Here is a 27,601-nt window from a genome sequence, read left to right on the forward strand (position 1 = left end):
ATTAAAAGCACACTCAGGCGAAATAATGCACTGGCCCAGTCAATATCTCACCAGATAGAAAATACAATGAAAAATAGGCTACTGGTCTGGTACACACTTACACTCTTAGAAAAAAGGGTTTGAAAAGGGTTATTCGGCTGTCCCTATAGGAGAACCCTTTTTGGTTCCAGGTATAACTCTTTGGGGTTCCATGTAGAACCCTCTGTGGAAAGGGTTCTACATGGAACTCAAAAGGGTTCTACCTAGAACCAAAAGGGTTCTAACTGGAACTAAAAAGGGTTCTCCTATGGGGACAGGTTCCAGATAGCACCTTTTTTTCTAAGAGTGTACAGTACATGTGGCTCCTTTATAACAATGATCTATTATAAAAATCTGAATACCAGCCAAGAAAATTATTTCTTATTCATTCACCCTTGCAAGTTGGATGAGAATCAATGGAAATGTGATATGGAGACCTTGTGCAATGAGTTGAAAACCGATGAGGTAATCTAAATTGTGCTTCATTGCCAGTAGCCTGTGTGCCCTGTAGCACAGTGTCCAAATCTGCCGGGAGGAAGAAAAGAATAGATTTTAATTACTCACACTGTTCCAACAGCACTGTGATAATAATAATTACTGGCTAGAACAGAATATCACATAAGACCCTGACAGTGAGGTCAACGCCCTATTCTATTCCTATTCACTTAGCCGATGGGGTATAAAAGCTATAATTCCGTGCCAGTGTATTTCCTGCCATCAAAATAACAATCATGCAGCTTTCATTTCACCATCTCATTAATTCAGAATCCTCACCACCACACGGCGAGATCTCTAGCTTTGAGCAAATTACTTCCAAAATCTCTTCCCTGAAATCTACGCAATCACCCCAAAATACAATACAAATACAGACATTGGACCTGGAAATTCAGCAATATCACAAAATGAATGGATATGATGAAAATGCAAGGACCTCAAGCTGAGCTCTGCCTGTATAGTAATGAGGTGAGCTAATTGTTGGCCTGCTATTGTACCACAGCTACCACGTTGAATTAGCAAAAGAAAACACAGTCTGATAAGACTTAAGAGGGCACGTCAGCAGGCAGAGGGTAATAAAACGACTGAGGCACTTTTAGTTTTAATAACCTCATCAGAATAATGCATGAGGGTGACTGGGAGTCTGGCTGCCCAGCCCGGGGGTGGCTAAATAAAACCCTAGCACCTGACCTGCTAAATATCTCGCCTGTACACACATATCTTCCCCCTACTGCCGCCAGTGCAGCACAGGCCAGACCCAAACGCCATGGCCTGGAGATAGCTAGCTAGCAATGTAAGATATTTAATTTCACAACTTGAGCGTGAGCGTGGCTAAAGGAGAGGGTTAGAGGGATCCTCTCCGGCTGTGCTAGCTGTGTGTGCTCAGGCCAGTACGCGGTAATTGGCAGCAGAAACACTTATTGACTCAAATGAGTTCCCTCCTCAACACTGATTACTCAGCCCTCCAGATTCCTAGGCTCTTCTTAAAGAAGTGCACTCTATAAGGGAATAGGGTGCCATTTGGGACGCAACCTATGTTACGCTCTGAGACCTGGAGCTTAAAGCCACCAAGCAATCACTCAAGTCTAAATACATAACTTTATTAAAATATAAGAGAGGACTTAAAATACAATTTCCATGTACAGTCATTAACACTAAAAGTATCAGCAGTGAAGCTTTTAGACATGCTCAATACTACCTGTGTCTAAAAGAATAAGCATTCCTCAAAAAGTTGATTTACATTTCAAAAGACATAAGACATGTTTTGCCAGAGAATGACACATGAGTTCTATGCAGTGGTGGGGATTGGGATATCACAGCAGGAATTCAGCTCAAAGTAGCCATCTGAACCAGTGCTGCTGCAGATTTAGTGTGCATCCCACATGGCGTCCTATCCCCTATATAGCGCACTACTTTTGCCCAGAGCCCTACGGGCCCAGTCTCAGAGCTGGATGAACCCTGGGTCAGGGCAATCGATACCGCAGAAGGATCTATTCTACCTAATGTCCAGTGGACCAGATCAGTGGCACCTTAATCTCTATATAGTGTACTACTTTTGACCAGAGCCCTGGTCAAAAGTAGTGCACTATAAAGGGAATAGGGTGCCATATAGGAGACATCCTGACAAGAGTTTAGTTTAGTTTATTAATTCGACCATAAAAAAAAAAAAAACACACATAAAACCTGAAAATCATCGAGGATAACACACAATAAAGTCTGGGACTTATTTCCATTGTGGTCCGCTTGAGACATGATGGCTAGGCAAGATCCAACACGGTTGAACACAGTATGACAGCGAGATAATAAAACATAAAAACAAAGAAGAAGAACACCAATCTCATCATAGCAGTTACATCATAGGGTACATTCATATGGGCACAGAAGACATCAAATGGTTTTTTACTTAATTTTTAAAGCTGCCCAGAGAGGATGTCGTTTTTATGGGCAGAGGCAACACATTCCACTCTGAGGCTCCAGTATGCAAGAAAGTACCTTTCCCAGCATTACTCCTGAACCTGTCTAAGGTGATCTGGTGCTGTGATTGTGTGCAACCCAAACATGGGGAAATTAATCAGTTAGATATCTGGGCGCAGAACCATAAATACTCCTGTAAACCAAACCCAGTCTAATCTGGGACACCCTAGCCTCAACAGGCAGCCAGTTGAGTTTCTGAAAGCAGCTCCTGCCGATGTGAGTATGTGGACTCACCTTCAATACTAACCTGATCAGCTTATTCTGGGCTATCTGGAGCTTCCCCTTCTGAACCTTAGATAAGCCCCAAAACCAGGAAGTACTAGTGTAGTCAAAATGGCATTGAATGAGGGCAGTGGCTAGCACTCTCATGGAGTCCTTATCAAGCAGCTTGGACTTTCTAGCCAAAAACTTAATGGCCATGCTCACACCTCGCAAGCTTTTTACCCTGTAGGTACCTGCAGCTTACCACAGGAGAGATAAACTACGCAGTAAAGGCAAAGCATTGCCTCCAACCAAATTAATTAGTATTTTGAATGATGTAGTCCAGGCCATTTTTTTTTCTTTAAAGTGTAAAATCTCAATTTCAGTTTAGATTTTTTGTCTTGGTCCTGTGCAGTTGTAAAGCAAACAAATACACGTGTAAACACGCCACCGCCCTTTTGACCGACAGAGGCCAAAAGATGCTAATCATGACCTTTCTCTCCAGACAGACACAGACATATCACAAATATCACCTTTTCCATGCTCACCCACCGACAGTCAACCTGCTCTCTCCTCTCCTCTCCTCTCCTCTCCTCTCCTCTCCTCTCCTCTCCTCTCCTCTCCTCTCCTCTCCTCTCCTCTCCTCTCCTCTCCTCTCCTCTCCTCTATAGACATATCACATTCGCCACCATTCACTAGGTATATTAAATATATTATAAAAATGTGTTCCACGGGTATATCAAACAACGTTTTTTTCTATGCATGCAGACATGCATCTCAGTCTCCAGTATCTATGCTGCAATAGTCCATGTGCCGGGGGGCTAGGGTCAGTCTGTTATATCTGGTGTAATTCTCCTCTTATCTGGTGTCCTGTGTGAATTTAAGTATGCTCCCTCTAATTCTCTCTCTCTCCCTAGGATCATGGCTCAGGTCTACCTGGCCTGATGACTCCTGGCTGTCCCCAGTCCACCTGGTCGTGCTGCAGCTCCAGTTTCAACTGTTCTGCCTGCGGCTAAGGAACGCTGACCTGTTCACCGGACGCGCTACCTTGTCCCTTGGACCTGCTGTTTACTCTTATAATCTCCACCCGGCACAGCCAGAAGAGGACTAGCCACCCCTCAGAGCCTGGTTCCTCTCTAGGTTTCTTCCTAGGTTTCTGCCTTTCATGGGAGTTTTTCCTAGCCACCGTGCTTCTACATCTGCATTGCTTGCTGTTTGATATTTTAGGCTGGGTTTCTGTATAGCCCTTTGTGACATCTACTGATGTAAAAAGGGCTTTATAAATAAATGTGATTGATTGATTAATTGATTGATGGAAACTGTCAAACAGGGACAGTCACAATCTTCACAACTGACAACCTGTTTCTAGGCCATTTCCTGGTCCTTCATCTTTTCATTAACTAGTATGTTATTATTATATTACAGTATATTATTATCACTTCCAAAGCAGGGGCCTCTCTGGTATCAGCTTAATATTGCAGATAGATTGTATCTTCTATCAATGTAATTGTCTGCATCACTTCCAAGCCCCCATGTTTTTTATATATATAGTCCCCTTTATTACTTTTCAACCCCGCCATCCTTTCCCTACTTGGAGTAAATTAGTGAACAACAATGCCCAGGCCTCTACTTCCGGTCTATACTTACTATCTACACCTTATGGACACAGTTAATTTTACAATAATTCTATTATATATATTTTATTTTTTATTATTTTTTGCTCCTGAACTTGTTATACTCTCAACCTCTCTGATCATTTTCATGATGTCCATCCGGTTTGCTTCTATATGCCATATCTTTCTAACTGTGCTCTTTCCCAAAAGCTCCCAACATACAACCTATATACTTATTATTGACACAGTATGCTTACATTATTAGCTATCTTTGTTATTATTTGTTGTTATTTGTTATTAGTCCCATCCTTTAACTCTATTCAATACCTCCCATCTATCTCTTAACACCATCCATATAGGATTTCTATTTGCCATATATATTTCAACCGTACTGTGATGTTTTACAAAAGTTCTGAACCTTTCTATTCTCAGTGCTTCTACAGATTGTGAATTAAAAATAAACATTTTTGCTAAAAGTATTATTATATTATTGATCGATTGACTATGACTTTTCAGATCACCCAGTAATGCTATCTGCAAGGTTAACTCCAGGTAAATATTGCAATCCTTTAGCCATTCCTGGACCTGTGTCCAAAAACAAGCTACAAATGGACAGAAACCAAAACAAGTGATCTAATGATTCTGTCTCTTCACAGCTAAATCTGCAGAGCTGGGAAGATTGTATCCCCCATATAAATAACATTCTATTGGTAGCATGAATTTTATATAATAATTTAAATTGAAAGATTCTAATTTTTGAATCCGGTGTCGTTTTGCATGTCAGTTCATAAACACTATGCCATGGGATCGGTACGTCAAAAATCTCTTCCCAACTATTTTGCAATCTATATGGGACGGCTGTCAATCCTTTGGTCCTTAAGTGAAACTGATATACTTTTTTATTTATCACAGTTTTCCTTAACCAATTATGTTCTTTAATGCAAGGCCGACAGACAAGTTCCTTACTTTCTCCCCCTTCCACTTTCCTCTTCCACTTTTGCAGTAAGGCTGCAATTATTTGGTTGTAATTTTGGGTAGAGCAGACATTTCCATATGTTTTTGTTAGCTGCATGTGCGACACAACTCCACCAGTCCTACCGATGATATAATTTACGAAGATTATACCTTTTTTAAACATTCTGTCCAAAAATAAAGTTTTTTTTGTCAATTAGTATATTAGAATTTAACCACAATATTTGTTGCATTATTTGTTCTGTCGTTTCTGGAGGATTAAATTGAAATTGCAACCAACTTTCTATGGCTTGTTTTAGAAATAGTGATATTTGGGAGATGATTTCCTTTTCAAATAACTGCAAATGTGTCACACCCTGGTTCTGGGACTCATTATGTTGAGCCAGGGTGTGTTCATTCATTGGGTGTATTTCTATGTTGGTATTTCTGTTGTGTTCATTTCTATGTGTGACTGAGTGACTCCCAATCAGAGGCAACGAGTGTCAGCTGTTTGCTGGTTGTCTCTGATTGGGAGCCATATTTAACTGTCTGTGTTTCACTTTGGGTTTGTGGGTTTTTGTTCCTTTACGGTCATTGTTACTGTGGACTTCACGAGTCGTCTATTGTTTTGGTTTTTGTGCGTTAGTATAATAAAGTCTATCATGTTCGCTCAACACGCTGCGTATTGGTCTACTCCTTACCTCGATCGTGACAAAATGAGTTGTTGTAATCTGAATAAAGGGAAAAAGGCCTTTCTTGAACATTGGGTGAGACAATCTTACTAATTTGCTTGAGAACCAGTTCGGATTTAAGTATAACTTTTGTATGACTGAAGCTTTTAGTGATAGGTCTAATGCTTTAATATTTAATAATTTCTGTCCTCCGAATTCATATTCATTATATAAATATGCCCTTTTAATTTTGTCTGGCTTGCCGTTCCAAATAAAATTTAATATTTTTTTTCTCATATAATTTAAAAAACTGTTCGCTAGCCGTAGGCAAGACCATAAGCAAATAGGTAAAACTGGGATAATACTAAAGAGTTAATCAGGGTGATTTTTCCACAAATGGACAGGTATTTCCCTTTCCATGGTAGTAAGATCTTATCTATTTTTGCTAACTTTCTATTAAAATGTATTGAAGTGGAGGGATTCTAGTTGTGGATTTAAAAGAAAACATGAATCATCAGCGTACAATGACACCTTTGTTTTTAAGCCCTGGATTTCTAATCCTCTGATATTATTATTGGATCTGATTTTAATAGCTAACATCTCGATGGCCACAATAAATAGATATGCCGATAGTGGACAACCTTGTTTCACTCCTTTTGACAGTTTAAAACTTTCTGAGAAATAGCCATTATTTACTATTTTACACCTAGGGTTACTATACATGATTTTGACCCATTTTATAAGAGATTCTCCAAAATTGAAATGCTCCAGGCATTTATATATAAACCCCAGTCGAACTTTATCAAATGCCTTTTTGAAGTCTGCTATGAATAGCAGGCCTGGTTTCCCATATTTTCCATGGTGTTCTATTGTTTCCAATACTTGCCTTATATTATCTCCAATGTATCTTCCATGTAAAAAACCTGTCTGATTAGAATGAATAATATCCGACAATACCTTTTTAATTCTATGCGTTATACATTTTGCTAGAATTTTTGCATCACAACACTGAAGTGTAAGGGGCCTCCAATTTTGTAAATGGACTGGATCTTTATATTTTCCACTTGTATCCTGTTTCAGTAATAATGAGATCAGACCTTCTTCTTGAGTGTCAGATAATCTACCATTTACATAGGAGTGGTTAAAACATGCTAATAACGGTCCTCTTAGTATATCAAAAAAGGTTTGGTATACCTCGACTGGTATGCCATCCAACCCTGGAGTTTTCCCAGACTTAAAGTCTTTAATTGCATCCAGAAGTTCCTCCTCTGTAATTTCACCTTCACATGAGTCTTTCTGTGTGGCTGTTAATTTGACATTGTCAATAGAAAAAAAATCTCTACAATTAGCTTCAGTTAGAAGAGATGGAGGCGACTGAAAGGAAAACATATGCTTAAAGTACTTTGTTTCTTCCTTCAAAATATCATTTGGTGAATTATGGGTGACTCCGTCAATTGTAACCAGTTTCATTAAGTTATTTTTGGTAGCATTCCTATGTTGAAGATTAAAAAATAATTTTGTGCATTTTTCCCCATATTCCATCCAGTTTGCTTCATTTTTATAATATATTACACATGATCTTTCTTGAATAAGTTTCTCCATTTCTTTTTGTTTTTCCTCTAATTTATTCTGAGCCTCTATGTTACAGTTTTTATTGCCATCTATCTGTTCTGTTAGACTTTCTATTTCCTTTGTTAGTATAAACTATTTTGACCTAAATTGCTTTTGTTTTCGAGATGAGTACTGAATTGCATGGCCTCTAAAGGCACATTTAAAGGTGTCCCATACAATAAGGGGATTCGCTGTACCTATGTTATGTTGGAAAAAGTCAGTTATAAATTCCTTTGTTCTAATTATAAATAAATATCATCCAATAAGCTTTGATTAAATTTCCAATATCCTCGCCGACGTGGAAATTCAGTAAGAGTAATGTATATGCCTATTATATGATGGTCCGACCGCATTCTGTCCCCTATCAACACTTTTTTAAACTTTTGGTGCCAACGAGAATGAGATAAGAAAGAAGTCAAGACGACTAGCTTGATTCAATCTCCGCCATGTATATCTCACTAGATCAGTATATTTAAGCCTCCATATATCTACTAGTTCTAATGTATCCATGACATTCACAATTTCCTTAAGAGCATGTGGGTGATTGTTTGTGGTGTGAGCCACTCCTTTGTTGCCTTGGCCGTATGTTTTGGGTCATTGTCATGCTGGAATACCCATCCACGACCCATTTTCAATGCCCTGGCTGAGGGAAGGAGGTTCTCACCCAAGATTTGACGGTACATGGTCCCGTCCATCGTCCCTTTGATCCGGTGAAGTTGTCCTGTCCCCTTAGCAGAAAAACACCCCCAAAGCATAATGTTTCCACCTCCATGTTTGACAGTGTTCTTGGGGTCATAGGCAGCATTCCCCCTCCTCCAAACACGGCGAGTTGAGTTGATGCCAAAGAGCTCAATTTTGGTCTCATCTGACCACAACACTTCTGAATCATTCAGATGTTCATTGGCAAACTTCAGACGGGCCTGTATATGTGCTTTCTTGAGCAGGGGGACCTTGCAGGCGCTGCAGGATTTCAGTCCTTCACGGCGTAGTGTGTTACCAATTGTTTTCTTGGTGGCTATGGTCCCAGCTGCCTTGACACAAGATCCTCCCGTGTAGTTCTGATCATTGCAACACCACGAGGTGAGATCTCTCATGGAGCCCCAGGCCGAGGGAGATTGACAGTTATTTTTTGTTTCTTCCATTTGCGAATAATCACACCAACTGTTGTCACCTTCTCACCAAGCTGCTTGGCGATGGTCTTGCAGCCCATTCCAGCCTTGTGTAGGTCTACAATTACATTACATTTTAGTCATTTAGCAGACGCTCTTATCCAGAACGACTTACAGTTAATGGGAATCAAACCCACAACCCTGGCATTGCAAACGCCATGCACTACCAACTGATCTACATCCCTGCCGGCCATTCCCTCCCCTACTCTGGACGACGCTGGGCCAATTGTGCACCGCCCCATGGGTCTCCCGGTCACGGCCGGCTACGACAGAGCCTAGATTCGAACCAGGATCTCTAGTGGCACAGCTAGCACTGCGATGCAGTGCCTTAGACCACTGCGCCACTCGGGAGTACATCTTCTCCCTGACATCCTTGGAGAGCTCTTTGGTCTTGGCCATGGTGGAGAGTTTAGAATCTGATTGATTGATTGCTTCTGTGGACAGGTGTCTTTTATACAGGTAACAAGCTGAGATTAGGAGCACTCCCTTTAAGAGTGTGCTCCTAATCTCAGCTCGTTACCTGTATAAAAGACACCTGGAAGGCAGAAATCTTTCTGATTGAGAGGGGTCAAATACTTATTTCCCTCATTAAAATGCAAATCAATTTATAACATTTTTGAAATGCGTTTTTCTGGATTTTTTTGTTGTTATTCTGCCTCTCACTGTTAAAATAAACCTACCATTAAAATGATAGACTGATCATTTCTTTGTCAGTGGGCAAACTTACAAAATCAGCAGGGGATCAAATACTTTTTTCCCTCACTGTATGTCCCTTAAGTAAAGAAGTGATCCCAGTAAAAGTTTGTGAGGAAGCTGACTCAACATGTTAGTGTTTCAGGCAGGCAGTCTTTCAGTTTACAACAGTAGGGCTTCCTGAGGGAGTTCTAAACACACACCGTCCTGGGTGTCATCTTTCATGTTTAACACTCATCCCTGCATTCCTCTCTCTCCTCCCTTCCCTCCCCCAGACAGGCCTTTGTGTCTCCCTCCCTACCTGCAGTAGGAGAGCTGAGGCACCCTATTCCCTACACAGTGCACTGGGCTCTGGTCAAAAGTAGTGCACTATATAGGTTATAGGGTGTCATTTGTGATGTAGCCGAGGTGTCTGTTTTCATCCAGCTGAGCTGAATGTTACAGAGGCTGCATCAAAGACGGTAGATAAGTTATTTGGAGGCCTAAGGACCCTCAATAGTGTCAACAAGAGTGTTATGGGAGAGCTACTGTAGCTACTGTAACCAGAGCACCCCTACTCCCACAGTCTTCAGAGAAGTAGAGAGAATCAACAACCACGGAAACTCAACACTCACAGTGCAGCTGAGCAGCAGGTTTGAATTCCCCCTTATAACAACACCTAAACCCTTTCTTCTAGGCTATGTCCCAAATGGCACCCTATTCCCTATGTAGTGCCCATAGGGCTCTGGTAAAATGTAGTGGACTATGTAGGGAATAGGGTGACCTTTATGAAAAACCACACTTGTGAAAATCTAACTCTCACATGTGGAATTGCATTTTTACATGTGGAAAACTTTCAAATGTTGTCATGTGTAGTTTCATGGTATTACATGTTGTCAAATGTATTTAACGAGATCATAGTTTTGCGTGCTCACGTGTTATCACATTAACTTCACATGTGAAATTCATGTGTTTTTTCTTAAAGTCACCCCCAAAAAAAATGAAATTGTTGGATAAATAACTAGCTATAAAACGTTAAGTGGAAAAAATAGATTCTTCAAACGCCAAGTCCTATGAACAAATCATCAACACACGCAATTAAACGAATGAATACATCGTTTTTGATAACTCATTATTTTCGCAGACTTGAATTTAAAGCTCCTGAGGGTGTCTAGCAGTGGAAGAAAATACTCTGAGTTTCTCGTCTTTGCTCTACGTTCTATTGACTTTATTTGGCCTAAATTGGAAGGAACCTCTTGCAAAGAGACAAATCTGAAACTGTGCCCATACTCATACCCTTTCTGTGAGTTAAAAACTTTGTTGGAGAGGCTGCAGCGAAAGCTTGAACTGCTAGACTTGAGAAGAGAAAAATACCAAAAGTTGAACTTGCTTGTGATGGTGTATGAGAGGATGGTGAGGGGAGGACGGCTCATAGTAATCGCTGGAATGGAATTCATGTGTTTGGTACCGTTCCATTTATTCCATTCCAGTCATTACAATGACCCTGTCCTCCAATCCAAAGTGACACCGGCCACTACTGGTGTGTTGTGACGCAGGGAGTCATTGTGTGTGTGTGTGTGTATCTGTGTGCAGTGACGCAGTGCACTCTCTGCATCATCGTGACTTACTGGGAATCTGCTGGATCCTGTGGACCACCACAAAGGCATCGGAGAGGCCCACCTTCACCGGGTGATTGACGGAGCTGATGTGGGCCACCTCGATGGGGATCTGGAAGAGAGAGAGGAGGGAGATAGACAGGTGTGGTGGCTGGTGATGAATGTCCATCTGACTGAGCCTGCTGGGAGTAGGACCCAAACAGACCCAAACAGAGCTAAACCAGACAGAGGGCTGACAGTTCCTGATGCTGATGGAGGGGTAAATCTTTCCCAAATGACAATCTATTCCTGGTCAAAAGTAGTGCACTATATAGGGAATAGGTTGCCATTTGTGAAGCAGCCTACACACAATGGGAATTCATTTACTGGCAAGAACAAAGAGCTTGTTAAAATGGACTAATCTCCTAGGAAATCCATAAAAATGGAGGCGCAAATTAATAACTCGGCAAAACAAGTCTGGCGGGCTCAAACTTGAGAATGTTGAGATCCTTGGAGAGAGACAGTTATAGTGTGGCGAAAGTAAGTGAAATAAATAAGTAAGTAAGTGAAGTAAAAGCCGCAGTGAGGTTTGTCTTTACATCGAGGTGAAGTGGAGTGGAAGAGTGGCGTTAAAGAGAAGTACTCCCTGATTGAAATGGAAGAGAGAAAAAACTCCAAAAATACCTATTTTGAAAGATAACTTTTCTGGGGCTTGTGATTATGATCGATGTATGATAGATGTAATAATTTCATTTAATGGATTCCGTAATTGCGGCCTAACACATTTATAAATGTATCTGACAGAGAAGTCACTCTTGATTCCACTCTTTCTTTCATTCAGTTAATTTTTCTCCCCCTTCACATTTTGACATTTTAATCGGCACCGTCACAGTATCTAGTAAACATAATCTCTCTCACATGCAGAGATGTTGCAGTGATCCAAAACTTGCGACACGAGTTAGACTGTTATTAACCATATTAAACATATGGAAGCAGAATGGGAAGATTAAGTAATATTTTCAGAGGGAGCATCAATAATGACGGTCATTAAATTGTCAGTCACGGTAGCGTCACATCTTGCCCTGAGTGAAAACAGAGGTTGAAGAGCACAGAGCTTAATTGATCAACTCAATCAAGGAGAGAATGAAATAATAATAATCTGTCACCAAGAGGAAGTGAGGGTGAGGGAGAGAGAGAGAGAGAGAGAGAGAGAGAGAGAGAGAGAGAGAGAGAGAGAGAGAGAGAGAGAGAGAGAGAGAGAGCAGGGTGAGTGTGAAGAATTCCCTACTTCTCACGAGCTAGGTGTGACGCCATCTCACTCCTACATCCCTATGGGAGTTAAACAGAGAGATTTGCAGTCAGAGTGAAAAAGAGAGTGAGAGAGGGAAAGAGAGAGAGGAGCAGAAATAGAGAAAGCGAGGGGGAGATATAGCCTAGAGAGGAACAGAGCGAGAGAGACTGACCTCTTTGTAGGCAAATACGATCCTGCCGTCTCTGTGCAGTGTGGCCTGGAAGGTGAAGCTGCCCAGGTTGTAGTTGTCCTGCAGGTGGACATGATCCCACTGGACCACCAGAGCAGTGCCTGAAAGAGAAAGAGAGAGAGAGACAGAGAGAGAGGGACACGGTCACAGCTATAGACAACCACACAGGACCACATAGAACCATGTAGAACCTCCATACTCAACTGGCGGACCGCGGACCGGATCCGCAGGTCCCCCCTCCCCAAAACAATAAAACAACTTGGTCGGGCTTCGACCTCTGGTATCATATAAACACACATAAGACATGGAAGAATGAATAGAATTGCAGGAAATTAGCTTTAAAAGAGAAAAAAAAGTCTCTGCCCCAAGCAAAGTGTGTAGAATTGTGGGAAATTAGCTTTAAAACTGCAAAATTTTATCCCCGCCAACAAGAGGGGTGTGAACAGTTTGGGGTCACATGGGTTGTGAGGTGGGGGTTTGTTACTACGCCGATAAATTACATTATCCATCTGAACCTTGGAAATTTGTGCGCCCGGACCGTCTCAAATAGTACTTGAGTGCTCCTGATGTAGAACCACAGAGGACCATACAGAACTACACAGGGCTACATAGAACCACACTGAACCACATAGAACCACACAGGGCCACACAGAACCACATAAAACCACATAGAACCACACAGCGCCACACAGAACCCCTTAGAAACACACAGGACCACATAGAACCAGACTAAGAACCTTTCCGAACCACATAGAACTACATAGAGATCTGTTAGATAAGAATCAGGGAGACCAAAGGGAGGGAAGGCTCCTTAAGTTTCTAACATTGCCTGAGGCACCCAGGGTAGCCAAAATGAGTTGCGACATGTGTCTTCCCTGTTACCATAGACTCTACAGGGAGATCAGTTAAACCTTTTTTTATTATAAAGATACATGTAGGCCTAGTGTATTCCAATAAACAAAACGATATAACAGGCTGCTTTAAAGTATTTTTGAACAACCAGGACGAAGCTCACATGGAACTCATGGCACTGTACTGTACTAGGTACCCCCGAGTGCAGGCCTCATGTTCATCTCTATGCTGTTTTGATTTAGTGTGGACTTCTGAGAGCCTTTGGACGTGAAAATGATGCCTTCGTTCTCCTGTGCAACCAGCCAGTCATTTGGCAGAGAGCCAGAGCAATAAAGGTTTGTTAACACAAGCAATCAATTTTTCCTTCACACAGCCAGAGCCCCTCTCTCCATCCAAAGTAAAGTGGAGATTTAGTTTCTCTGCTGACAGCTAGGAGTACTGGAGTCTAGTGCTACAGGAAACCCCATAATAATCCACATCTGGCCTCCAGAAGGCTTCTGCATGGGGCTGATGCTGCAGGATTCTCAATGGCCTGACCAGGGCATAGAGCTGTATGCTGGATGTAGAGAGGACAGGGGCAGGATATGTCTGTGACAGTAACTGCATCCCAAATGGCACCCTATTTCCTATATAGTGCACTCCTTTTGACCAAGGCACACCCTGTCTGGTCTGAATGCTCTATCTAATTGAGAAGGGCTCCTGGCTGTGTACAGGGGGCTGGGAATGTAACGCTACTCTCCTTTGACTACGTTTTGGATGGGGAGGCAGAGATGGAGCAATTGAGGGTAAAGTGAAGCGGTATAAAGGTAGAGAGAGGTATAGGAAGATGGGAGGAGGGAAAGTAGAGGAGAGTGAAGTGGCTACTCTTTAGTTGCCAACTGGCTGTGCAAGCGCCACCAGTTAACGTTATAAGGTAAGCCTAGTAGAAGTCCTGAGCTTACTTCAAATGCATTTTGTTCAGAGGGAAACCAGCCAAGCTATCTGGGGCTCCCTTCACTAAATGGCTTACAGTATATGCTGCAGACAGCTAGGTAAAACAAATCTTTTTTCGACACACTGGGAAAAGAGTGTACTAGTCGACAGAGGGACGATGACTGCATGGGTTTGAAAGGTTTGAAAAGTTTGAAAACACATCTATGCAACTGCTTACACTCTTAGAATTAGTGGTGACTCGAGGAACCCTGGAGATCATCAAGGAACCCCTGAAGTTCCTCAAGGAACCATTGCTAGTCACTGGTTCATATTTGCACCTTTGGTTAATTGAGGGGTTCCTGGAGGAACCCTGGAGTGGAGGCGTGGCTTAGTAGGGGTGTGGCTAAGATATATCATGTTTTTGGGCCACCCGGTAGACAAGCTAGCACAATTCGTACTGTGCTAGCTTGTCTTTGAGAGTCATATGGTTTCAGGTTTGCATCTGTCTACACCATATATTTTCTCTATTGGTGTCAGAAGTGGGATTTTGTAGCTGTGGTTGCTACAATATGAAGAAAGACATAGAGAAAATACATTGAATGCCATGTACCATTGTCGAAGTAGATGACGGTTGAGTTCCTGGAGACACTAGGGTCAAAGTTGGCCATGAGGGGGGCGATGTACTGGGTGGCCGTCAGCATCCTGTGGACCACGTCCCCTGTGTAGATGAACCCTGAGAGAGGGAGAAACATACAGCAGATATGACTAATTAAATACAACAGTCACCACAACACAACAATCAGCATGTCAATGTCATGTCATGTCATGTTCCCAGGGGACGCTTCCTTCTCTGCCTGACACTCAAACCAGACGCACACACGCACACACACTAGCAGTTAGTCTAGCGGTTAGACGTTGGCCCAGTAACCAAAAGGTCACCAGTTCGAATTGAGCAAGGCACATAACCCTAATTGCTCCAGGGTTGCCGTTGATAATGGCAGACCCTGGTCGTGACCCCACTCTCCACGGGTGTCTCAGGGAGAGTTGGGATATGGCAAAAACACATTTCCAATTCACACGTGAAATAGGACAAATATAAGCACACTTTTTGAGGTCCCATGCCAAATATTTTCAACCTCCTGAGGGAGACGAGGCACTGTTCCGCCTTCTTCACGACACTGTGCGTGTGTGGGGACAATTATAATTCCTCAGTGATATGGACATTGAGGAACTTGAAGCTCTCGACCCGCTACACTACAGCCCCATTGATGTAGATCCCCTTTTCCCCGTTTTCTGTAGTCCACGATCAGCTCCTTGGTCTTACTGACATTGAGGGAGAGGTTGTTGTTCCGGCACCACACTGCCATGTCACTGTCCTCCTCCCTGTAGGCTGTCTCATCGTCGCCAGTGATCAGGCCTACCACCGTCGTGGTGTCAGCAAACTTGATGATGGAGTCGTGTGTGGCCACGCAGTCGTGGGTGAATAGGGAGTACAGGAAGGGACTAAGCACACACCCCTGTGGGGCCCCGGTGTTGAGGGTCAGCGTGGCGGGGGTGATGTTGTCCTCTGGGTCGGCGGGGGCCCTCATGCACAGCTCTGTATTGTTTTTGTCAAAACATGCATAAAATGCATTGAGTTCGTCTGGTAGAGAGGCATCGTTGGGCGGATCACGGCTGGGTCTTCCTTTGTAATCCGTAATGTAACCCCTGCTACATGCGGCGGGCATCGGAGCCTGTGTAAAAGGATTCCACCTTGTTCCTATATTGTCCTTTTGCTTGTTTGACGGCTCTGCAGTTGTTGTAGCAGGACTTCTTGTACTTGTTCGTGTCCTCGGCTGTAGCCTCAGGGTTGGCTGCGATAGCCCTGTGTACGGTAGCCCTGTCCTTTAGCTTAGCGCCAACCTCTGTGTTAATCCAAGGCTTTTGATTGGGGAAGCAGCGAACCGTCAACGTTGCATTTCCTAATGAAGCCGGTGACGGAGGTTGTTAAGTCGTCGATGCTATTGGCGGAGTCCTGAAACATATTCCAGTCAGCGCTTGCAAAGCAGTCTTTTAGCATTGCCTCCGATTCGGAGGACCATTTGTCTATGGAACACGTCACGGGTACTTCCTGTTTGAGCTTCTGCTTGTTGACAGGTAACAGGAGTATAGTGTCATGATCTGATTTGCCGAAGGGGGGACGATGGAGGTCCTTGTATGCTTGCTTGTGGGTAAACTAACAGTGGTCTTTATTGCCCCTAGTGGCGATGGAGACATGTTGATGGAATTTGGGCATTACGTGTCTTAATGATGCAGAATGAGAAAAGCAGCCTCCGGGTGCATGGTTTCCTGCTTGTTTATAGCCTCGTACAGTTCGTTACGTGCCAGCTTGTTGTTTTTCTTGTCTTGAGGTGGAATATATACAGCAGTCACGATAACAGCTGAAAACTCTCTCGGAAGGTAGAAGGGTCGGCATTTGACCGTCAGGTATTCCAAAACGGGTGAACAATTGGTTGAGACTTCCACTGTGTTAGAGTTAACACACCATTTGCTGCTAATGAAGAGGCATACCTCACCATACTCAATCAATGCAAAGTAGACCTGCATCATTTACTGCTTATCAGCCAGTTGCCATTGTTATTAATGTACCCCTGTGAAACAAAAGGTACTGGCTATTCGTCTTAAGGAAATATTATTTACATAGAGGGGTACATTAACATTGATGATGCCAGAAACAAACAACCTTTATTTATTTTGTGACAGAGAAGTATAGCAAAGCCAGCGGCTGTGAAAATGTATTAAATAAAATCTAAATGGCTGCATGTCCTCATCTTCCCTTTCCTTCTTGCCTTGTATGCCTTCATAGAACACTAATGCCATCAATCACTACAAAATAAGGAAATCAGGGGGGTAAAAATTTGAAAATAGATTTGAGACTGAAAAGTTGACAGTAAAAATCACTGAGAAAAACTGCAAAAAATAGCAAAACAGCATTCTTGAAAGGTCACACGTAGCTGCAGTCAATTTGCCGCCATTTTGTGTCATCATATGTCTTCACCAACAGCAGATGGGCTGTATAAAAAACACATCCCGACAGAGGACAAGAGCACGGCCCCTCCCAGTGAGGAATCAATCCTGTCCTTAAGGACCTGTGTGTGTATGTGTGTGTGCCCCCATCCAGTGCAGTCAGCAGAGCTCAGAGCTGTGGAAATTTGGGAGAACAGGAGGATAGAAGGAGGAGGGGAGGAGGAAGAGGAGTTGATTCTACCTGTCCATGGAAGAAGGGAGGAAGGGGGGATAGAAGGAGAAGGGGAGGAAGGGAAGTTGAGTCTACCTGGCCAGTGTTTGCCTCCAGTTGGCATACCTGTGGGTCTACTATGTAAACATGGGTGAGGGTGGGGTGAGAGAGAGAGCCAGACATTCAAGGAGAGGAGAGAGAGGAGATTGAGAGGGGAGGGGAGGGGGGCTATGGTGGCCTACCTAGCCTTATCCTTTCATCTAACTGCTCTTGAATGATTGCTTTCTCTCTCTCTCTCTCTCTCTTTCTCTTTCTCTTTCTCTTTATCTCTCTCTCTCTCTCTCTCTCTCTCTCTCTCTCTCTCTCTCTCTCTCTCTCTCTCTCTCTCTCTCTCTCTCTCTCTCTCTCTCTCTCTCTCCTCTCTCTCTCTCTCTCTCTCTCACACAACACACTGGGGAGTTTGACACTCAATCATTGCATTCCATCAGCTCTAGTGTTTACCCAACAGCGGCCTAAATATGTACCTTATCTAACTTTCCTTTTCTACGCCACACCTTGTTTCCCCCACCATTCATTTTTATTTATTGTATTTTATTCTATCTTGAAACAGCACAGAGGGGCCCAGACTAAGAAGTAAAGTGCAGGCCTACATCATAGCCACACAAAAACCATCAGGGACACACACAAACACACACACACACGCACGTACACACACGCCTCTATGTTAAATGCAAGCTGTTGGGAGACTTTTGGCTCTGTGCCTGCTTCTCTGGGTAAATGAGAGAGACTTTTCTAACAATCTATTGCAAACACAAAAACAGCCATCTGACAGCCTGGAGGAAATCAGTCAGTCTCTCAATACACTTAAGAACAAACACCCAGAGAGAGAGAGAGCCATTCAATAGGGAAGCGGAATACCTAGTCAGTTGCGCAACTGAATGTATTCAACTGAAATATGTCTTCTGAATTTAACCCAACCTCTCTGAATCAGAGAGGTGCAGGCGGGCTGCTTTGATCGACATCATCGGCGCCCAGGGAGCAGTTGTTGTGGGGATAACTGCCTTGCTCAAGGGCAGAACAGCAGATTTTTCAACCTTGCTGGCTCAGGGACCCAACACTCTAATCACTAGGCTACCTGGCAGTCAAATTCATTACGGCCATCCCTTTAAGGAGGGGGACTGGACAGTAGAAGAGGAATGATTCAGCCAGGACAATTGGTAGCCGAATGAAAAAGAGATAAAGAGGGAGTGTGAGAGATGGAGAGGGGGAAGACAGAGAGAGAGGGGGAGAAAGCGGGATAGAGGGAGAGAGAGAGAAAGAACAAGAGAGAAAGAGAGAGTAAGAGAGAGATGGAGAGCCACAGAGACAATGCCAGATAGAGAGAAGGGGTAAGAGAGGGGGGAGAGGTGAAACAATGAGAGATTGTTCCATTTTCAGACCTATTTATATGTTCTGGTATCAGGGAGTACTGTTCTGTATATACCGGAGGAATATATGAAGCATTACCAGAATCTCTTGACCAGCCACTCTACTTTATTGGACATTCTGTCCAAACAACCCAGTTGTTTCTCCATACTGAGCTTATGTTTAGTTCTGGAGAGATTTCAGAGTTTAAAACAGCTGTCTGGAGTAGCGAGCAGCCAGGATAGAAGGAACACATGCACACACGTACGTACGCACACACACACACATATGTCTGCCTCAAGCATCTGCCGCGTATCTGGCCATTACCTTATCTTATCTCCAAACAGCGGCAGAGAAAACCACCTCTTCAATTAGGAGAGTGGCTGCCCTCATTGTGACTGGGTAACAATAATGACAGGGGCTTATGACACGCATAGAGAAGGCCTCTGGTAGCATAGGCAGACAGGAAGAGAGGAGAAACAACTGGTCTCACTACTGTCTCACCACTGGGCACATACTGGTTGAATCAACGTTGTTTCCACGTCATTTCAATGAAGTTACGCCGAACCAACGTGGAATAGACGTTGAATTGATGTCTGTGCCCAGTGGGTCCATACCGAGTGACCACCTTGTGTCTCTCTGCTTCCTCTGTGTCGCTCTCTCCTTCCTCTGTGTGCCTGTTAGTGTGCAAGTGTGTGTGAGTGGAAGAGGATTTGAGTGTGTGTGTTTACTGTTTGAGAGTGTGTGTGTGTTTACTGGCTGCCTTGTTATTCCACTGCATCCCACACACTCCTCTGGGGGCTTCTGTGGCGAGCTTCTACATCAGCCCTGTGGCATCCCCCTGAAACAAAGTCTTTAACCAAAGTGTGCCTGGAGAAAAACAGATACGACAAACCCGATACGCGTGTACAGAGGAATCCGGCATTGAGGGTGAAATGTGTGTCCATGTGTGCTGGTTTTTCAGGGGTGCTGGCCTAGTAAAGACATCACACAGCTGCATTTCTACCTTGGCTCTCTCTGACAGAGGGATCAGATCACATATCACCACTCTGGCTATGTCTCAAATGACACCCTATTCCCGAAATCAGGGGTGACCAGACTTTAGTTACATAGGATCTACTTTTTCCAACCTGGAGGTCGCTTTGCAGAGTCAAAATTTCACTCTCGACAGCTGATGTCTCCACGTGAAACAATGATGCAATTTTTGTCGCAATTTCGTCAACATCAACTTCCACACCAAACGGAAAGCACACAAATGTTACCACAGGTTCCAGGATCACAAAGTCTTGAAAGCGTCGGTCAAAGTCTGCGATAATGTTGTTCACCTGTTCAACATATCGATCACAGTCACAAAGTGCAGGGGCTTTTCCCTGACTTTTGAGCTCTGACATCATATTTTTGAAATTCCTCAGTTCATGTTGCTGCAATTGTGAGGACAGCAGTTTAGAAGCGGTCACAGAGCTAATCATTTCAACAATATTTTTGTATTTCCCTTGTAGCTCATTTAGCTGGACAGTTACGTCGTCAGTCAAAAAAGCGAAATCTAACAGCCACACTTTGTCTTCCAACTGCTCATATTCGGCATCTTTTGAGGCCAGAAACTAATTGATTTCAAATAACAGATCCCTAAATCTCTGCAGGAATTGACCTCTACTAAGCCACCTTACATCCGTGTGTTGCAAGAGGTCTGTGTGTTCAGCTTCACTTTATTCCAGTTGAGACCTGCAGATTTCTGGCCCGAATCGAATTCACGATTCTGAGCACGATATCCATGACATCTTTCATATTCAGCATCTTACCACACAAGGCCTGTTGATGGATTATGCAGTGATCATTGAAGAAATGACTTTTGCAAAGGGCAATAAACCCATTGATGCGGCCAGTCATGGCTGGTGCTCCATCTGTAGTTATGGACACAAGTTTGTAAATGGGTAACTGAGTGCTATTAATAAAGTCCTTGAATGCCACAAACATGTCCTCCCCTCGAGTTTTTCCTTTCAACGATATGATTTTAAGCAGTTACTCTTTGGCAGTCATATCTTCAAACACCATTCTGATGAAAATGCACAACTGAGATGTGTCGATCATGTCTGTCGACTTGTCAAAATAAAGTGAAAAGAACACGCACTAATTTATTTATTTTATAAGATGCTCCCTCAAATCCTCATCCATCATTTCACAGTGCCTTGTATCAGTATTTTTGGATAACTGAATCAATCAATTTTATTTTATATAGCCCTTCTTACATCAGCTAATATCTCGAAGTGCTGTACAGAAACCCAGCCTAAAACCCCAAACAGCTAGTAATGCAGGTGTAGAAGCACGGTGGCTAGGAAAAACTCCCTAGAAAGGCCAAAACCTAGGAAGAAACCTAGAGAGGAACCAGGCTATGAGGGGTGGCCAGTCCTCTTCTGGCTGTGCCGGGTGGAGATTATAACAGAACCATGCCAAGATGTTCAAAAATGTTCATAAGTGACAAGCATGGTCAAATAATAATCAGGAATAAATCTCAGTTGGCTTTTCATAGCCGATCATTAAGAGTTGAAAACAGCAGGTCTGGGACAGGTAGGGGTTCCATAACCGCAGGCAGAACAGTTGAAACTGGAATAGCAGCAAGGCCAGGCGGACTGGGGACAGCAAGGAGTCACCACGGCCGGTAGTCCCGACGTATGGTCCTAGGGCTCAGGTCTCTCAGTTGGCTTTTCAGCCGATCATTAAGAGTTGAAAACAGCAGGTCTGGGACAGGTAGGGGTTTCGTAACCGCAGGCAGAACAGTTGAAACTGGAATAGCAGCAAGGCCAGGCGGACTGGGGACAGCAAGGTGTCAGCATGCCCGGTAGTCCTGACGTATGGTCCTAGGGCTCAGGTTCTCAGAGAGAAAGAGAGAACGAGAGAATTAGAGAGAGCATACTTAAATTCACACAGGACACTGGATAAGACAGGAGAAGTACTCCAGGTATAACCAACTAACCCCAGCCCCCCGACACATAAACTACTGCAGCATAAATACTGGAGGCTGAGACAGGAGCGGTCCGGAGACACTGTGGCCCCATCCGAAGGAAACCCCGGACAGGGCCAAACAGGAAGGATATAACCCCACCCACTCTGCCAAAGCACAGCCCCCGCACCACCAGAGGGATATCCTCAACCACCAACTTACAATCCTGAGACAAGGCCCGAGTATAGCCCACAGAGGTCTCCACCACAGCACAAACCAAGGGGGGCGCCAACCCAGACAGGAAGATCACGTCAGTAACTCAACCCACTCAAGTGACGCACCCCTCCTAGGGACGGCATGAAAGAGCACCAGCAAGCCAGTGACTCAGCCCCTGTAACAGGGTTAGAGGCAGAGAACCCCAGTGGAGAGAGGGGAACCGGCCTGGCAGAGACAGCAAGGGCTGTTCGTTGCTCCAGAGCCTTTCCGTTCACCTTCACACTCCTGGGCCAGACTACACTCAATCATATGACCTACTGAAGAGATAAGTCTTCAGTAAAGACTTAAAGGTTGAGACCGAGTCTGCGTCTCTCACATGGGTAGGCAAACTGTTCCATAAAAATGGAGATCTATAGGAGAAAGCCCTGCCTCCCGCTGTTTGCTTAGAAATTCTAGGGACAATTAGGAGGCCTGCGTCTTGTGACCGTAGCGTACGTATTGGTATGTACGGCAGGACCAACTCGGAAAGATAGGTAGGAGCAAGCCCATGTAACGCTTTATAGGTTAACAGTAAAACCTTGAAATCAGCCCTTGCCTTAACAGGAAGCCAGTGTAGGGAAGCTAGCACTGGAGTAATATGATCAAATTTCTTGGTTCTAGTCAGGATTCTAGCAGCCGTATTTAGCACTAACTGAAGTTTATTTAGTGCTTTATCCGGGTAGCCGGAAAGTAGAGCATTGCAGTAGTCTAACCTAGAAGTAACAAATGCATGGATTAATTTTTCTGCATCATTTTTGGACAGAAAAGTTCTGATTTTTGCAATGTTACGTAGATGGAAAAAAGCTGTCCTTGAAACAGTCTTGATATGTTCGTCAAAAGAGAGATCAGGGTCAAGAGTAACGCCGAGGTCCTTCACAGTTTTATTTGAGACGACTTTACAACCATCAAGATGAATTGTCAGATTTAACAGAAGATCTCTTTGTTTCTTGGGACCTAGAACAAGCATCTCTGTTTTGTCCGAGTTTAAAAGTAGAACGTTTTCAGCCATCCACTTCCTTATGTCTGAAACACAGGCTTCTAGCGAGGGCAATTTTGGGGCTTCACCATGTTTCATTGAAATGTACAGCTGTGTGTCATCCGCATAGCAGTGAAAGTTAACATTATGTTTTCGAATAACATCCCCAAGAGGTAAAATATATAGTGAAAACAATAGTGGTCCTAAAACGGAACCTTGAGGAACACCGAAATGTACAGTTGATTTGTCGGAGGACAGACCATTCACAGAGACAAACTGATATCTTTCCGACAGGTAAGATCTAAACCAGGCCAGAACTTGTCCGTGTAGACCAATTTGGGTTTCCAGTCTCTCCAAAAGAATGTGGTGATCGATAGTGTCAAAGGCAGCACTAAGGTCTAGTAGCACGAGGACAGATGCAGAGCCTCGGTCTGACGCCATTAAAAGGTCATTTACCACCTTCACAAGTGCAGTCTCAGTGCTATGATGGGGTCTAAAACCAGACTGAAGCATTTCGTATACATTGTTTGTCTTCAGAAAGGCAGTGAGTTGCTGCGCAACAGCTTTTTCTAAAATTTTTGAGAGGAATGGAAGATTCGATATAGGCCAATAGTTTTTTATATTTTCCGGGTCAAGGTTTGGCTTTTTCAAGAGAGGCTTTATCACTGCCACTTTTAGTGAGTTTGGTACACATCCGGTGGATAGAGAGCTGTTTATTATGTTCAACATAGGAGGGCCAAGCACAGGAAGCAGCTCCTTCAGCAGTTTAGTAGGAATAGGATCCAGTATGCAGCTTGAAGGTTTAGAGGCCATGATTATTTTCATCATTGTGTCAAGAGATATAGTACTAAAACACTTAAGTGTCTCTCCCGATCCCAGGCCCTCGCAGTCTGTGCAGATCCAGGACAGCTAAGCCCTGGAGGAATACGCAGATTCAAAGAGGAGTCCGTAATTTGCTTTCTAATGGTCATGATCTTTTCCTCAAAGAAGTTCATGAATTTATTACTGCTGAAGTGAAAGCCATCCTCTCTTGGGGAATGCTGCTTTTTAGTTAGCTTTGCAACAGTATCAAAAATAAATTTTGGATTGTTCTTATTTTCCTCGATTAAGTTGGAAAAGTAGGATGATCGAGCAGCAGTGAGGGCTCTTCGGTACTGCACGGTACTGTCTTTCCAAGCTAGTCGGAAGACTTCCAGTTTGGTGTGGCGCCATTTCCGTTCCAATTTCCTGGAAGCTTGCTTCAAAGCTCGGGTATTTTCTGTATACCAGGGAGCTAGTTTCTTATGACAAATGTTTTTCGTTTTAGGGGTGCAACTGCATCTAGGGTATTGCGCAAGGTTAAATTGAGTTCCTCAGTTAAGTGGTTAACTGATTTTTGTCCTCTGACGTCCTTGGGTAGGCAGAAGGAGTCTGGAAGGGCATCAAGGAATTTTTGTGTTGTCTGAGAATTTATAGCACGACTTTTGATGCTCCTTGGTTGGGGTCTGAGCAGATTATTTGTTGCGATTGCAAACGTAATAAAATGGTGGTCCGATAGTCCAGGATTTTGTGGAAAAACATTAAGATCTACAACATTTATTCCATGGGACAAAACTAGGTCCAGAGTATGACTGTGGCAGTGAGTAGGTCCAGAGACATGTTGGACAAAACCCACTGAGTCGATGATGGCTCCGAAAGACTTTTGGAGTGGGTCTGTGGACTTCTCCATGTGAATATTAAAATCACCAAAAATTAGAATATGATCTGCTATGACTACAAGGTCTGATAGGAATTCAGGAAACTCAGAGAGGAACGCTGTATATGGCCCAGGAGGCCTGTAAACAGTAGCTATAAAAAGTGATTGAGTAGGCTGCATAGATTTCATGACTAGAAGCTCAAAAGACGAAAACGCCATTTTTTTTTTGTAAATTGAAATTTGCTATCGTAAATGTTAGCAACACCTCCGCCTTTGCGGGATGCACGGGAATATGGTCACTAGTGTAACCAGGAGGTGAGGCCTCATTTAACACAGCAAATTCATCAGGCTTAAGCCATGTTTCAGTCAGGCCAATCACATCAAGATTATGATCAGTGATTAGTTCATTGACTATGACTGCCTTTGAAGTGAGGGATCTAACATTAAGTAACCCTATTTTGAGATGTGAGGTATCACGATCTCTTTCAATAATGGCAGGAATGGAGGAGGTCTTTATCCTAATAAGATTGCTAAGGTGAACACCGCCATGTTTAGTTTTGCCCAACCTAGGTCGAGGCACAGACACAGTCTCAATGGGTATGGCTGAGCTGACTACACTGACTGTGCTATTGGCAGACTCCACTAAGCTGGCAGGTTGGCTAACAGCCTGCTGCCTGGCCTGCACCCTATTTCACTGTGGGGCTAGAGGAGTTAGAGCCCTATCTATGTTGGTAGATAAGATGAGAGCACCCCTCCAGCTAGGATGGAGTCCGTCCCTCATCAGCAGGTCAGGCTTGGTCCTGTTTGTGGGTGAGTCCCAGAAAGAGGGCCAATTATCTACAAATTCTATCTTTTGGGAGGGGCAGAAAACAGTTTTCAACCAGCGATTGAGTGCTGAGACTCTGCTGTAGAGCTCGTCACTCCCCCTAACTGGGAGGGGGCCAGAGACAATTACTCGATGCCGACACATCTTTCTAGCTGATTTACACGCTGAAGCTATGTTGCACTTGGTGACCTCTGACTGTTTCATCCTAACATCGTTGGTGCCGGCGTGGATAACAATATCTCTATACTCTCTACACTCGCCAGTTTTAGCTTTAGCCAGCACCATCTTTAGATTAGCCTTAACGTCGGTAGCCCTGCCCCCTGGTAAACAGTGTATGATCGCTGGGTGATTCGTTTTAAGTCTAATACTGCGGGTAATGGAGTCGCCAATGACTAGGGTTTTCAATTTGTCAGAGCTAATGGTGGGAGCCTTCGGCGTCTCAGACCCCGTAACGGGAGGAGTAGAGACAAGAGAAGACTCAGACTCAGACTCCGACTCGCTACATAATGGGGAAAACCGGTTGAAAGTTTCTGTCGGCTGAATGAGCGACACCGGTTGATCATTCCAACAGTATTTCCCTCCAGAAGCCATGAGAAAGTTGTCCGGCTCCGGGGACTGTGCGGGGGGATTTATACTAACGTTACTATCTGTACTTACTGGTGGCACAGACGCTGTTTCTTCCTTTCCTACACTGAAATTACCCTTGCCTAACGATTGCGTCTGAAGCTGGGCTTGTAGCACAGCTATTCTCGCCGTAAGGCGATCGTTCTCCTGTATATTATGAGTACAGCGACTGCAATTAGAAGACATCATGTTAATGTTACTACTTAGCTTCGGCTGTTGAAGATGTTGACGAACCATGTCCAGATAAAGCGTCCGGAGTGAAAAAAGTTGAATGAGGGAAAAAAGTTGCGATGGAAAAAAGGAAAATAAAGTAAAGTTGGCAGCAAAAACGCACAGGAAAATGACTCTTCTGTCTCGGGATAAAACGTCCGGGGTGAAAAAGTTTAACGAAAAAAGATGAGTGAGGACAAAACTAAAAAGTTGGTAAATTTGTTGAACACAGAGATTGATTAAACGTTTATTAAAAGTAAAACGTGAATAGTTTGGCAGGTAGCCAAGTAGCAGCAAACAGCACAGCAGCACGGAGACAATGCGGAAGCCACTTCAACACAACCTATCAGAAAGACAAGCACCAGACTGCTTAATAGCGGAAATTATTTCTGATGTATATTTGAAATCATCAAACAATGATTCTGCTGCCTCTAAAAAGGCCTCTTTTACCATTTCTCCATCCTGGATCGGTTTCTTGAGATTTGCTAGAATGCGACTCATCCGGAATGATGCAATCGTGGCTGCCTTTGATTTTGAGCTGGGCTTTGTAAAGATCGATTGTTGGGCAGCTAGTTGAGACTTCAACTCTTTTACTTTTCTCTTACGTAGTTCACTTTTAGCTGGAAAGTCCCTTTCATATTTCTTGTGAACAGTTTTGAAATGCCTCTTGACATTTCCCTTCTTAGCAAGAGCTACGTTTGAATGGTAGATCAGACACACATTTTGAATTTAGACACACAACTAACTTTAAGCATCAGTTGTCAGAGCACCTTACCGATCACTGCACCTGTACACAGCCCATCTGAAATTAGCCCGCCCAACTACCTCATCCCTATATTGTTATTTATTTTGCTCATTTGTACACCAGTATCTCTATTTGCACATCATCTCTTGCACATCTATCATTCCAGTGTTAATACTAATTGTAATTATTTTGCACTATAGCCTATTTATTGCCTTACCTCCATAACTTGCTACATTTGCACACACTGTATATATATGTATTTCTGTTGTATTTTTGACTTTGTTTTGTTTTACCCCATATGTAAGTCTGTGTTGTTGTTTTTATTGCACTGCTTTGCTTTATCTTGGCCAGGTCGCAGTTGTAAATGAGAACTTGTTCTCAACTGGTTTACCTGGTTAAATAAAGGTGAAAAAATAAAAATAAAAAATAATAATTGGTTGTGGTGAAAAAATTATCTTCCTCACACTCACTCTGAAAGTGGTAGATTTTTGGTTTCTTGCTGCTTGGTCCAGCACT

General features: G+C 43.4%; 1 protein-coding gene across 2 annotated transcripts in view; it reads right to left on the reverse strand.

The window, feature by feature from the left end:
• The window catches only part of LOC121550008 (plexin domain-containing protein 2), a 172,478-nt gene that overhangs the window by 52,282 nt on the left and 92,595 nt on the right, over window positions 1-27,601 (reverse strand). For both annotated transcript variants that reach the window (XM_041862061.2, XM_041862062.2), the window contains exons 5-7: window positions 14,826-14,948; window positions 12,434-12,552; window positions 11,004-11,103 (exon numbers count right to left, since the gene is read on the reverse strand). In XM_041862061.2, the coding sequence (XP_041717995.1) occupies window positions 11,004-11,103; window positions 12,434-12,552; window positions 14,826-14,948 (342 nt within the window). The remainder of the gene's footprint in view (window positions 1-11,003; window positions 11,104-12,433; window positions 12,553-14,825; window positions 14,949-27,601) is intronic.

This window comes from Coregonus clupeaformis, chromosome 34 (assembly GCF_020615455.1).
Source record: "Coregonus clupeaformis isolate EN_2021a chromosome 34, ASM2061545v1, whole genome shotgun sequence".
Lineage (NCBI taxonomy): Eukaryota > Metazoa > Chordata > Actinopteri > Salmoniformes > Salmonidae > Coregonus > Coregonus clupeaformis.